At 34.1% G+C, this 14,629-nt stretch overlaps 1 protein-coding gene across 2 annotated transcripts; it reads left to right on the forward strand.

Annotated features, from left to right (window-relative positions):
- Positions 1 to 543: 543 nt before the first annotated feature.
- Positions 544 to 5,678, forward strand: LOC111598653 (autophagy-related protein 101). 2 transcript variants are annotated; one of them, XM_023314001.2, is made up of 3 exons: positions 544 to 712; positions 4,362 to 4,416; positions 4,477 to 5,678. In XM_023314001.2, exon 3 carries the CDS (start codon positions 4,840 to 4,842, stop codon positions 5,494 to 5,496), a length of 657 nt encoding a protein of 218 aa, XP_023169769.1. In that variant the 5' UTR covers positions 544 to 712; positions 4,362 to 4,416; positions 4,477 to 4,839; the 3' UTR covers positions 5,497 to 5,678. The 2 variants fall into 2 exon arrangements, with proteins under 2 accessions (XP_023169769.1, XP_023169770.1); XM_023314002.2 differs by lacking the exon at positions 544 to 712 and adding an exon at positions 3,520 to 3,536.
- The last annotated feature ends 8,951 nt before the right edge of the window (positions 5,679 to 14,629 follow it).

Here is a 14,629-nt window from a genome sequence, read left to right on the forward strand (position 1 = left end):
TCAGATTCAGAGATCTGGCACATACCGCAAGGAAAGCATATTTAAGCATCTAGAACACTCTGGGCTAGGCTCATGCATTTATATTTTTGGTTTTTACTTAAGTCTTGATAATACACTGCTCTTGGGCAGTCGCAAATCGTTGTCATTGTCACGCAGATGCCTTCGCCTGTTCTATATATAAATAACTGTTATATATTATTTTTATATTATATATTATTCTATTATTTTTTATTTTACATATTTGATTTGCCAACAAGAACAGCAATAGCCCGTTAATCGGGTCGAACGGCATCCTGCACGTGTAGATAAACGATTATTTAAGTTTAGTTTAAGAATACAACTCGGAGAACACCAACGTGGCTCGTCATTTTAATAATTTAAATAAATATAATTTAAATAAATAATATATATGAACTTAAAAAAAATATCTCCAATATAACATAAACAATGGAAAAATAGCAGTTACAGAAATTAAAAGCCATATATGCTATTGAGGTCGATAAGCGCATGAATTTTTATCGATACCTTGAAATACTTGTGACAAGTAACTAGTAACTTATATGTTAATGCAAGACAATATAAATGAAAGTAAACTAAAAATTTGGTGTGCACACCAAATGGGAATTGAAGAACCAATACTCTAAAAACGATACATTTATTGCAGTGTTTTGCCTATTCAATAAACTAAAGCAAAACAGCAACAATAAAAGTGGTAACGCAGCTCTTACAAACTAATTATTGAGTTTTGGCATAATCAGTATAAGCAAAACCATAAAAAGACATCAATCGCACAATAAAGAAAAAATTTAATCAAAGTATCAAAAGAAAATAATGGCAATACATTATTCATAAACATACATATGTACGTAAGCTTAAATTTACATATGTGCCCGTGCAACATACAACCATTTTAAGTTGTTGCTTTGTTGTCTTGAATATTTTTAAAACAAAATTCTTAATTGTTATGTTTTTAAATGTTCTCGTCGTATTTAATATTATTCTTATCATATATAAAATCCTTGTCTTCGATTTTAACAACAACAACGTGAAAACACATGCACAGTTGTCTATATAAATATGCGCACAAGCGCAGTGTAAAACTTTGATTTAAACAAAATATATATACGATTTTGACATTTTATTTTTGTTGATTATTAATTATAAATTATTTTTGGGTTTATTTTTATCATACATGATTTTGTTGACATTTTATGGTCTGTTAACATTGGCCAACAAAAGTGTGTATTTGTATAGTTATTTAGTTTTTTCGGGATAAATGAGATCTCAGTTTGTCGTGCTGGAATTAGTTTAAATCCGTATAATTGCAAAAGTATCCCCTACAGAGGATACATACATCCACATAGATAAAACATATATACATATACATGTTGGCTATAGCACATAATCCTGCAATTACCGCAAAATTGTTAAAATAATTACCGTGTACAATTTGGGCTTCAATTGCAATTGAATAATTTTTATTGATTATATTTTAGGAATTTCTTAAAGGGATTTCTATAGTTAAATAGAAAAAAACAGGGAATGCTCGAGGCAAGGTACCCTAAACTTTAGTCAAGCTGTTGTTTCAAACGATATACACTTGCCAGAAAAACTATGCGTACAGGCCTAACGAGCGACTTTGATAGAGAATAAATGTGATAAATAATAGTATAATTATCAATATTATATTTTTTAATGGAAAACACTTTAATAACACACATTTATCAACAATTTTTTTTTTATAATATTAAACAGTTTTTTTTTTATATTTAAAATAAGAAAAAAACAACGAAAATTCAGTTAGAAAAAGTATGCGTACAAACTAAAAAACAAAAGAAAAATAACTTTTTTTCAATGAGAATTTGCAAAATTTATATGAGGTTGGATACTCCTATCGCTTCTTGGTCTCTTCCAACCGTTTTGGCATCGATGCCACCAATTTCCGGGTGAAATCAAGCGGAATTTTTAGCCATTCCTCCATCAGAACCGATTTGAGCATGTCCTTTGATGTAATTATTCGCTCTCTGATCCTGCGCTCCAAAAAATCCCATAAATGCTCTATGGGATTAAGGTGCCGTGACTGGGGAGGCGAATGAAGCTGGTGTCTAGTATTGTAGAGCAACCAGAGCTTCACATTGTGGGCTGTGTGTTTGGGGTCATTGTGCTGTTGGAAGAAAAAGTCCTCCCCAAGACCCAATTGTCTGGCGCTTTGGTGCAAATTGGTTTTCAATATATGGAGGTAATCCATATGGTTCATTTTGGACTCAATAAAAACCAAATTGTCCACTCCAATTGCTGCCGTACACCCCCACACCATTCCGCCACCTCCGCCGTGCTTAACGGTTGGAGCTAGATTTTGGACATCGAACGCTGTGCCCCTCTTTCGCCACACAAGCTTTCTCCCCTTGATTCCCAATATACAGAATTTGCTCTGATTACTAAAAATTACTTGGTTCCAATAGTCTGGACTGACTTCCAAGTATTTTCTGGCGAAATCCAGCCGCTCGATTTTATTTGGCTCAGAGATGAGCGGCTTTCTTCGAGCAACATGGGCATTTATTTCATTTTTCTTTCAAAATTTTCTTATGCTGTCTTCGTGAAGCTCTTTGTTGTACTTCTGTTTAACTTCCTGATTAATCTTTGCTGCAGTTAATCCAGGGTTTAGCAGCACAGTCTTCAGCACGTCCCTCTTCCCTCTCTCGGTCAGCTTTGAGGGCCTTCCCGAGTGTGGCTTTGACTTAACTGAGCCAGTCAAATTAAAGTTATTGACTACTCTTTGGACAGAAGAATGAGTTCAGCCAACAATTTCGCCAATTTCTCTGAAAGATTTCCCTTCATCGCGTAATTTTACGACGAGTTTCCTCAGATCGGGATCAATCTCTTTTGTTTTTCTGCCCATGACGAAATCTATCACCTTAATGACAAAATTTGCAAACCAACACGTGATTGACCTTCTTTAATACTTTCTTTACCGTAATATGCTGTTTAACGGTACTAAAAGCTTAACACGACGATTAAAAACAATGGGTTGTTAGTTTGTACGCATACTTTTTCTAACTGAATTTTCGTTGTTTTTTTCTTATTTTAAATATAAAAAAAAAACTGTTTAATATTATAAAAAAAAAATTGTTGATAAATGTGTGTTATTAAAGTGTTTTCCATTAAAAAATATAATATTGATAATTATACTATTATTTATCACATTTATTCTCTATCAAAGTCGCTCGTTAGGCCTGTACGCATAGTTTTTCTGGCAAGTGTACATACATATGTATGTGTATATACACATAAAAAAAAGAAAAAAATTTTAAATTAAAACACATTAATGTAATAAAAACATTTAAAAAGACAATACAATCACTTAAAAATGTCACCTCCTTTCGCCACATTTACATAATATGTTTTACGCCGTACATTTATTTAAAAAAAAAAATACTTTACAACTCTGTTCGGTCAGTAGTGACAGGGGTGATTTGATTTGCGTGCGTGCTTGATTTGGCTACTTTAGTTTAGGTTTGCGGTTTAGTGTTCGAACAGTTAAGTGCCGGTGTTGCCCCTCCGCATGAACGCATTCATCTCGTAAACCACAACAGCTAGAGACTTGAATTTGAAATATATGCAGAATATGTTTATTATTTTTAATTCTAATTTGCTTTAATTTTTATACCCTGGCTGTAACAGGCAGAAGAAAGCGTGACAGACCCCATTGAGAATATATATATTCTTGATCAGGACGACAAGCCGAGTCGATTGAGCCCTGTCCGTCCGTCCGTCTGCCCGTCTGTCCGTGTGAACGCGTGGATCTCAGCATCTATGAGAGCAAGAGACTGAAATTTTTTTTGTAGGTCCGTGTATAGCATGTCGAGTTGTTTCAAATATTCGATAACTATTCGCATTTAATTGTTATCGAATAAAAACATGATTGAAATGTAGTTAATAAATTATATCTCGGACGTCTTAAGAGCTAGAGCCTCCAAAGTATTTAGTATTTAGTTTTATGAATATTTTATGCAATTTTGATATTTCTTGGATTTTGGATACCGGCTCCAAATTCTTAAAATTTAAGTTCAGTTGGATCTAAGCCCATTATGTGAAGGCGTTTGTATCTCAACCAAGCCAATGGGACATGTAAATCATATGCTGAAAATTTCATTAAAATCCATTAAGTTATTAAACAAAACGTTTGGCCAATTTGCAAAAGCACATGTCAGCAGCGCCAAGCGCACGCATTTTTCCTATGCGTGTGCACACACACATTCAAATGTGTGATCGGGGTATCCCCGATCTAGAGCTTTCTTACTTGTTTTTTTGTTTTATTTAATATAACATATTAATTGCAAACATTTTTTCACACATTTTAGGATCTGTATATATAACAAACCCTACTTAGGGGTGAATGTTTCGAAATTGACATTGGTGAGTTGATATTGATACCCAAGCACCTCCAGATGTTGGATATATCTATTTTTTATGCAGACTTTCTACTCAAGACTTGTAATTAATCAGGATGTCAAGCAACAACTTTACGTTAAGTCGATTAATTTTGGTTTAAGCAAGTAATACGACATTGAAATATATGAATACAATCTTTAAAGAACTTAGTTTGTAAGTGGAGGAAAGTAAATCGGTTATTAAAATATTGAAGGCTTTAACAAACGCAATTAGATAGCAATCAAACTTAGAGTGGAAACAAATAATTATATATGTAAACTTAATTTATGACAAATTATATGATCGTGTATTTATAATACGGTATTTAGATTAATACATAATCGCAGGGCCGGTATACGAATATATCTGCACAGTAAAGCCTCTTAAATATAAGAAACAATTTTAACAATGAATGCACGTTCACAGATATTTGATCTTACCATGGAAGGTCGACAGGTGGATGAAGCAGTGGCAAGCATTTTTCATACAGTACTTTTTCATCGCTGTTCGGGTAAATATATGTATACAGGAGACTCGCAATACTCTATAGGTACCGTGGGTTATTCCGATGTAGATTGTGACTTTATTGACTTCACCTATGTTTGTTGTACTTCGGATAGCCTTGCGCGCAAAGTGAAAAGAGCAATCAATATGTTTAGTGAAAAGTTGCGCTCAAGTGACAGTTGTGGCTCCGGTCAGATAAGCTTAGAATTTTTTCAGAAAAAAAAAAATCGCTGGCTTTTTACACAGGAGTCTATTCCCTGGGAAGTGTGGACAGTACATCTGGATTTAATTAAACATGAGAACGAGGATGATCGTCAGCTTTCCCGCGAAAATGTATCAGACTTACTCACAGAGAAGGTTATATACATTACAGAACTAATGAACCGTCATGATTATGTACCAAAGACTCCAAGTCAAAATGAGCTAGATTTAATTTTTGATACATCGTTTCCGGATATACAGCCTTATTTGTTTAAATTCGATTTTTCGACCTCTGGATCGACAGCCCCTTCAATGGGAAATGCAATGAAAAAGATAATTAAAGAAACACTTGCGATGTGACTGTCGCAAACCGTTAGTAATAATATGCAACATTAATGTATTTTTTCCTGCTCAACTGAAATTTGAGACTTTAAACTGCACTGTAAGCCAATGCTGAAAACTGTAGATTATTTCAAAACCACAAGTTATAATCAATAACTTTGAATTTAGCATTGAGGCAAATATGGCAAAATGAATTAATCTCAAGGTGTCTCATATTTATAAATCGGTTGATCGATATCTTAATAAATTAGTTATGTTTCTATTTTAAAAATGTTATTGCACTGGAAATAATTTTATGTGCAATGTATGTGTGTTATCTAGCAATAAATTGTTTGGTTTCATATGTAAAAACATGAAACAAACGACATTTAGACGCTCTTTGCCTTTATCTGTATATAATAATTAATTTTAAATTCATCATTTTAAATTTGTTTAGATCTAACCAAATTTAGTCCGTTTATGTGGTCATATTTTAGGGTAATCTAAAAAGTATAGTTTATTTTAGCAGTTATTAATTAAACACAATTATTTTTAATCCTTGCCCATAAGTTAATATGTTAATTTATGAATTAGATATATAATGAAATATTTAAAAAAAAATTGTAAACATTTTGGACAAATCACTGATTTAATGGTTTAATTATTATATTAAACAGCATGCATAAGTACCCATCAGATTTATATAAAGTTGTATATGTTGTTCAATAATAATGGCCCCCTTATGTAAGTGCAGTCGATTGTTGATGATAATACATTTGTCGGTATACTTATTGTTATGAAATGTTTTCTACAATGACCATGAAAAAAGACACGTGAATTGAGAATGCGAATATTAGATTAAACATTGTATGTATATAAAACATTGACCACATGCATATATATTTCTATGTATTTCGCGTTATAAATTATAATTATAAATTCACACAGGAGCAATACATCTTAATTTGATTTTTTCTGTAAATAGTTGCTTAAATAAATTAAAAACAAATTTAAAAAAAAATTAAAGCGCCAATATTTTAACTTTTCCAATTAACACACAATGAATTCCCGCAAATGCCCATAAAAAGATTAACTCTGCGCTCTTCAGTTAATAATAACAATAAAAATTTCTTAAAAGAATGCCTTGTTATGACAATTTAATCATGTATTAATTACACTTATAGCATGAAAAAGCAAATACATATTTTCTCAATTTTTAAGACTAAAACTGTAACACCGAAAACGTTATTGTCGATGTTGGCCGTGTCCGTATCCGTGTATTCGTTTATCGGGGCGTATGTATGAACACCTTAATCTCAGACCTCAGAATGCTTATACCTTTATTTGCAAACATTGAAAATGGGAATTTACTTTAGACGCAAAAATAATAGTCTTTTACTCAAATTTTCGAAATTGTTCTTATACTTAACTGTTTATTGGTATGTATTTATATAATTATAAAAAGGATAACAAAACAAAAATAATTTAAATTATCCATTTGTCAAACTATCTATTAATTGTTTACACAAAATACTTTGATTGATCTTAACTTAATGTTATGTGAATTTTAAAAATTACTTTGACATCTCGTAGCATTTAACACAATTTGGAGGCGTTTTTCATTGAAATTACCGTTAGGTATTCAAGAGGGATCTTTTGTCACTATGCGGTTCCTTTGATTCCATTTTCCCGCTCTTTTCTATAAGTATACCTACAAATGTTCAGAACGGGACTCTGTGATGGTGTCTCAACAACCTTGCCAAAATGATATGTTTTGATAGAATTTGAAATTTGACTTATTGTTAATAAGCCCAAATTTTTCCGCAATTCTCCTCAAATATATATGTTAATATTCCGATAGAATATGGAAATATTGAAATTCGTTAAGGGACACAAAATTTTAAACAATACATTTGGCCAATTGGCAAAAGCACGTGGCAAGAAGAGCCATATAGACGCGTACATTTAAACGCGTGATATGTTACTTAGCATAGCGAGATTTTTCATAATGATTTAAATCAATTTAAACAAAATGTAGACACTAAATGTTCACTTTGTTTTAAACGCGAGCAAGCACCTTTGAATGTTGTGCTGACTGCTACTATATACACTGACGAGCAAAACTTTAACACAAGTTCAATGTTCTCACTTCAACGGTCTGTATTACCTTTTCTACTTTATGCATGATTATGATCATAGACTTGTTTTGTTAGTGAAATATTTGGCTCTTTTATCTATAAATTTGAAGACATTTGATTAGCGATAAGAGAAATACAATGGCAAAGAGTAAAAAAGTCAAATGTTACAGTTTTGCACTCACAGAGCAAAACCTATTTACTTTTGTTTCAAAGCTTTTTTTACCATTAAAGCTTATTTGTTTTCGTTTAAATCGCTAAGCCTTGACCATTTTAAGTCAATTTGTAAAATAATTATGATGGCTGATGAAAAGAAAAAGGAAATAATCGAATTATTGATAGGGGCGAATCCGTTAGGAAAGTGGCTAATAAATTTGGTGTTAGCCGCATGACTGTGTTAAAAAAAAAAACAGTTCAGAAAACATTAAAATCAATAAAGGAGGCCGACCGCGACTTTTAAGCCAACGTGACACGCGCCACTTGGCTAACTTAGTTACAGGCAATCGCGACTTTATGCTAATAAAAGCGGCTAATGTGTTAAATCTAAATGCCAGTGAGTGGACAGTCCATCGCAGTCTTGGCAGATTGGGGCTTAAGGCCAATGAAAGAAAAAAAACCATTTCTACCTAAAAGGCACATTAGTTTGCGTAGAAACTTTGCTATAATGCACGAAAGTTGGGCTCTAGCTGATTGGGATGCCGTAAGTTACAAATAAAAAGCTTAAACAATGTTAAAAAAATTTTTTCAAGCTTATTTGGTCAGACGAAACTAAATTAATCGTTTTGAGTCAGACGGACGATCGAGGTATTGGACTAGGAATCTCACAGTCCAATCGGCAAATACAGTGCGGTGCACGGTGGCGGGTCCATAATGGTTTGAGGCTGTATTTGTACAAATGGAGTTTGGGCCCTTAGTGTTAATCGATGGGATAATGTGTAAGGAGCAATACCTAAAAATTCTTCAAGAAAATTTGGGAGGAGTCATTGGCAAAATGGGTCTGGCTGTTGAAAATTGCATTTTTCTGCAAGACAATGACCCAAAGCACACATCCCATTTGGTGAAAAATTGGTTATTGAACCAAAAGTTTCAAACTATGAAGTGGCCACCGCAATCTCCAGACATGAATCCCATAGAAAATGTTGTGAGAGAGAATGAAGGACGTTTGGTACTCGATTCCACCTGAAATGGTGCGACGCTACACGCAAAGTATGCCAAACCATATAAACAACCTCAAAAAATCAAAAGGGCTGTGGACCCGTTATTAATAAAATTTAATAAAAATATTTGTTTAAAAATATTTGCAGTGCAAAACTGTAACATTTGACTTTTTTTACTCTTTGCCATTGTATTTCTCTTATCGCTAATCAAATGTCTTCAAATTTGTAGATAAAAGAGCCAAATATTTCACTAACAAAACAAGACTATGATCATAATCATGCATAAAGTAGAAAAGATAATACAGACCGTTGAAGATTAAACATTGAACATGTGTTACAGTCGTCAGTGTACGTGGAGTATTGTCATTCTAGACAAATTTGCGGAGCTGTCATGGCATGAGCATTTGCACTAATCGAGCGATGATCAGTTTCGTACAACTATCGAACCATGGTTAAGCCGAGCTGTTGTGAGAACGAACACGCATGTCAAAAATGAAGAGAATTAATGACTTTTAATTTTTATATTTTAATAAATAATAATCTAATGCACTTAATTTAAAATGTTAAACGAAGTGCTGATTTGCCGTTCCCTACATCCTCCCCCCTTGTCATTCATGTCATGTTTCCAAATTTTAAGAGACCGAAACTAAATCAATTTCTTCATTGTGGTCCCTGTTGCGGAACTTTTACATATTCATTCCGTCCCTAGCTCAGGCGACGCCAGATATCTAATCGATTAAGATTTAGTTTTGAAAGCTTATCATACGCAAGCATAGAATGGCCAACGTGACGTTAAAAAGTAAGATTTGCAGTTGTCACTTCCGCAATCCACCAAAGTACGTATATCTACACAACTGATTTCTGGGTAGAACAATTAGATGGGACTATTGAAGTTTAGTGCAACGTTTTTGAGATGCCCTTCAATATGTAGCAGCCCAACTTTATGAACAAACAAGTAAGAAAACTCTAGTCGGGGTGCCACTTCATAATTATAAAAAATAAAACAATAAAAAATGTCTCGTCGCCGCAAGGATTGAACCCGATGACTACTGGACGACAAGCACCGCCTCTACCAACGCAGTCACTGCACTGCTTAGACAATTAGTTACAAATTTGAAGTTAAGTAGCAGCTAATAATTCAGCACAGTTTAATCGCAATTTTGATTCTTGGAATAGAAAAGAATACACGCATTTGAATGTATGTGTGCAAGTTAGTAATTATATTTCTGATAGCTTGCTTGTGATCTCGGCACGAAACAATAGCAGTGAAAATAATTTTAATCTTATCCGTTTATTGGTCAAATCCATACTAAAAGCTAAGTGACAAAATATTCTTATATTAGGCTAGCCCTGACCTATAATCGCTGTGTCAGCGATTATGTTGAATGGGTTATGTTTCAATGTCGCAACGGCGCATGGAATGTTGACGCAGCGTAGTGTGGAGTTTGGCATAGTTGGTATTAAGCATTGTTGCAGCTTTGCTGATCACGCAGAACTGCAGTCGTTGACTTTGTCTGACCGGATGTGATAACTCCTCCCTCACTAGTTTGAAGGCCGTCCTCGGATTTCCTCAAAGAGTCGATGGCAGCTCGTATCGAGATTTGTTGTTTATTCTTTTTGCATTTTTGATAAACCTTGCAGACTACGAGACCGATGATCAGAGTGACAAAAGATGCTGCAAACATCATAGGCCATATTGACAGTTTTTTTCGATGTTGTCAATATATTGAAGATTCTCAAAGTTCAGCCTCTGAAGATAGGGCATGCTCAAAATCTCTCGATGACCAGTTATGTTTATGGTAGCCGAGATTGCCGAGCCTGGGTGACGCCTGACTAAGTTCTTGGTATTTTCATAAAGAGACCCATTCACATAGATTTTCTCATCAAACGTCAGTAGGTGTGTGCCATGGATGACTCTATCTAAGCTGTTGTCCATCTGTATTGTAACTGTAGCTTCGTTGACAATAATGATACCATCGTCAATTACCATCAACGGTTGTAGGTGGCTGGGACGAGTCTTACAATGCGTTATACCTCCAGAATGTAGTTGCTGCGCACATGTTGTTGATTTCAGTTGTTTGCAGAATGTAGAGGTGAGAGTAGCGGGGCAGTTTCCAATTGCTAAGATATTATTGCCAGAATCTGCGACGTTGTTATTTTCCTCAAAGTCAAGTATTGTTCCATTATGCTGAACAGGAAACATGGTTAATTTTTTACATACTACGCTAGGATTTGGGTACTTGATAAGGAAGTGTACAAAATTATGATCTAAAAAGACTTTTATATAAGCTATTTCAATTAAATCAGTTATAGTTAAATCTGTAGAGTGCTCATTTCAAACTTTGCTCAGGTCATTAGAATCAAGTATTGCTGGGTTTATAATTTGAATCTTTGCAAGCGTAATAGACAACATTAGTGTTTCGAGTTCAGAAATTATAATTCTATTTCTTGTGAGTAATGTTTGGTAAAGGTTTCCTATCACGATCTGTTTTTCTTTTGCAAATTTAATTATTTTGTTTATGGATTCCGTTAAGTCGTTAATTTTTTCTTGTACTTTTGTATTTATAACTGCCTGTTGTTTAATTGAGTCAGTTAGTTTTTGCTGGTGAAATTTCAGATGTTCGAAGTCGTCAAAATCAGGGGTCCCTGCTACTATCTTTAAAGCTGTTCCTAAAATATTTATACTTCTAGCCTGTCTATGGTGGACATTAACTGTCTCTAGCAATGACCTAATATGACCTAAATCTGATTCGAGAATTTGTCTCATATGGGACTGTGGGAAATGTTTCATAAGTGAATTTGTTTCCTCGGCAATTTCCGAGTACATTGTAAGGTTAGAAGAATGTCTTAGCATTTTAAAATTTTCCCAAATAACCGCATTTCCGTCCATGATGGGGATATAGTTCGAGTTCGAGTAGTTTGTAATCTTTCCAACTGCTGCTGCTACTAGAAGTATAAGGCGAAGAATCCAAACCCTAGTAAAGATAAGATACATGGCAGAATGAATACTGGAAGGATAATTATTTTTAATTTTTTTTTTTTTTTTTTTTTTTTTTTTTTTTTTACCCTATGTTATCCTTGTGTACCTCCCTCCCCTTTATAAAGGAGTTAACTTGTTACCAAGTCTTTTATTTAGTTTCATAAGCACTTTGTCGCCTACTTGGAAAGTTCTATTTAATCTGTCCGCATTTTGTCTTTTCAGTAGCAGATCTTGTGCTTTAGATATTTTATCTCTTATTTCTGCTTCAAATTCTGGTGGGGATGCATGAATCATGTCAATTGGTTTTTTATTAACGACTGAGTGAATTGATTTATTGTATTCTATTGTTGCTTGAAGTACAATATCTGTTGTGTCATTTAATTGTTTTTCTAGTTTCAAGCATCTGGCAATTTCTGCAAGGGTACTGTGGAATCTTTCTACCTGTCCATTTGAAGTACTATGTAATGGTGGAGAATTTACAATATCAACATTAAAACGGTTTTTTAAAAGAGACTTAATTGTTTCTGAGTTAATGATGGTTCATTATCGCAGTAGACAATTTTAGTATTGGGGTAGAAATTCATGAGCTGTAAGATGGGCGACTCGATATCTATTATCGTTCTGGAAGCTATGGGTTGGACAATGGCAAATTTAGAAAATTTATCGATACAAGTTAAAAAATATTTTTTATCTGTAGAGAAAATGTCAATGTGGAGAATTTCTCCTACCTGGTTGGGGACTGGCGTTTCGCCAATGTACTGATTTTGTGGGTGTCGGTCATATTTTCCTTTATTGCAAGTCCTACAATTTGCAACTATTTCATTTGCTAGCCGAGTCATTTTTGGGAAAAAATAGTCTTGGAGAATTTGTTTTATATTATCCTGCGCTGCTCTATGTGCTCTGCCATGTTCTGCGACTATAATTTCTTTTTTCTCATTTTTATCATGAACATCGATGTCCAATTTATTTGAGTGACAAAATTTGGTTGAAGGGAAGGTCTCAACTAGTTTGTTTTGTATAAATGCTAGTATCGGCAAGTCGCATTTGATTGCATTCACTACGTCTTTTTTAACCGCATCACACACTTTCTCTATTAAGTTTTCTCTATTTGAGAAGTGTATGATATGTCTTGTTTTTTTGTCGGAACATAATAATAATTTTTTCGGAAGCTATAATATTTTCTTCAATAACTATTTGGTTCCTGAAACAATTAATCGGTTTCTCAGTAGACTCGATAGTGTATGTCAATGACAATTTACTATGCATAGTGGCTAAATCTGATGGATCATCTTCTTCTAGAGCGTAAAGGTTTTGTTTTGATAGAGCATCAGCTACAAAATTTTCCTTACCGGGCTTGAAGAAAATTTGAGCGTTGTGCTCGTCGATAAAGGATTTCCATCTCTTAATTTTCGCATTAGTGTTTTTGTCTGAGACTGCAAATGTAAGTGGCTGGTGATCGGTATAAATACTTAAATTTGTTTCACCGTACAGATAGTTTCTTAGGGATTTTAGGGCCCACACTATCGTAAGTAGCTCACGTTCATTTGTGGCGAAATTTAATTCGTTGTCTCTCAAAGTCCTGGAAATCATGGTTATCGGCTTTTTGTTTTGTGATAAAACAGCGCCTAAGCCAGAGGACGAAGCATCTGTCGTCAAATCAAATGGCTTTTGGTAATCAGGGTATAGGAGCATTACATCCTCAGAGCTTAAGATATTCTTTAATTTCTCGAAGGTAGCTATCTGTTTTTCATCTAGGTTGACTGGAATTTTTTTCGATTTTCCTGCCCTTGTTTTACCATTATCACCCATTGTCTGTCAATGGTTTGGCTATAGATGCAAAATTTTTTATAGATACTCTGATACTCCTAATGGGTATGGGTAAAGTTTAGAGTACACTGCTTTTTCGTCCTCTGTTCGAATTGTAGCGATAATATTTGTGTTGTAAGGATTCTTCCTTCATTAGGCTCAGCAAAAACATTTATTTTTTCCTCTAGCATTTTCTTAAATTCTTTTTCAATTTCTTGGGGAACTTTTATATTTTCTACTTCAGTGAAGTTAACATTTGAGCTTTTTTTATATTGAATTATTTCGGATCCATTCTTTGTTTTTAATATGTTATTTTTCAAATCTAGATTTGCATTAATTTTTTTTAAAAGATCAAGTTCTATTATTCCATCAAAGCTTGATAAGCTGGGAAGTAAGAAGAATGTGGTTGTTGTATCAAAAAGGTGCATATGACATTTCTCTCGAACAGAGTTAAAGCCATGAAGTGACTTAACTAAAAATTTTTCTTTAACATTAGTTACATTTTTAAGTTCTGGGATTGGTTTTATATAGTTTTTCGAAGCGCCTGTGTCTATGAGTAATTTGACTGGTCTGCCTGCTATCGTTCGCTCTACAATCGGTAAGAGGGAGCAATTTCTAAAAAATTGACCTCTTGAATCTGATCCTCATCTTCCAAATCTGATACCTCAGTCTCCGCTACTGCTTGGTACTCTTGTTCCGATTGACTTTCAGAACTTTCATCTTGTGAGAGATGATTAATTCTCTGTTGTTTGGGACCGGTATTTCTAGTAGTTCCACTATTTGCTCTTTTTGGCACCTGATTTTGGTAGGAACCGCCTTGGTTTGGGTATTGAGTTATTTGCCTAAACCGAGATGAACTGTCAACGTCCATAGGTTGTGGTGGTTCTTGCTTTACATTCGGGCTATTGTATTGAGATTTTTGTTTGTAAAATGGAGTTTTTACTTGGTTTGGTGTACTTTCTACAGTGGGCTGCTGTTACTGTCTCTGTTCCTGACGTTGAGCTCTTTCGTCATTATTCCTAGCAAAACTACTAGCAAATTGGAAGCGTTCATGATTAGCCTCAACTTCCTGTGCAAGTGCTAGTGCTGATGGC

This window comes from Drosophila hydei, unplaced genomic scaffold (assembly GCF_003285905.1).
Source record: "Drosophila hydei strain 15085-1641.00,03,60 unplaced genomic scaffold, DhydRS2 tig00000271-arrow-arrow-pilon, whole genome shotgun sequence".
NCBI classification, from domain to species: domain Eukaryota; kingdom Metazoa; phylum Arthropoda; class Insecta; order Diptera; family Drosophilidae; genus Drosophila; species Drosophila hydei.

Excerpts from the sequence above, each read along its gene's own strand:
- LOC111598653 (XM_023314001.2), top strand. The coding sequence starts at position 4,840 with ATGAATGCACGTTCACAGATATTTGATCTTACCATGGAAGGTCGACAG.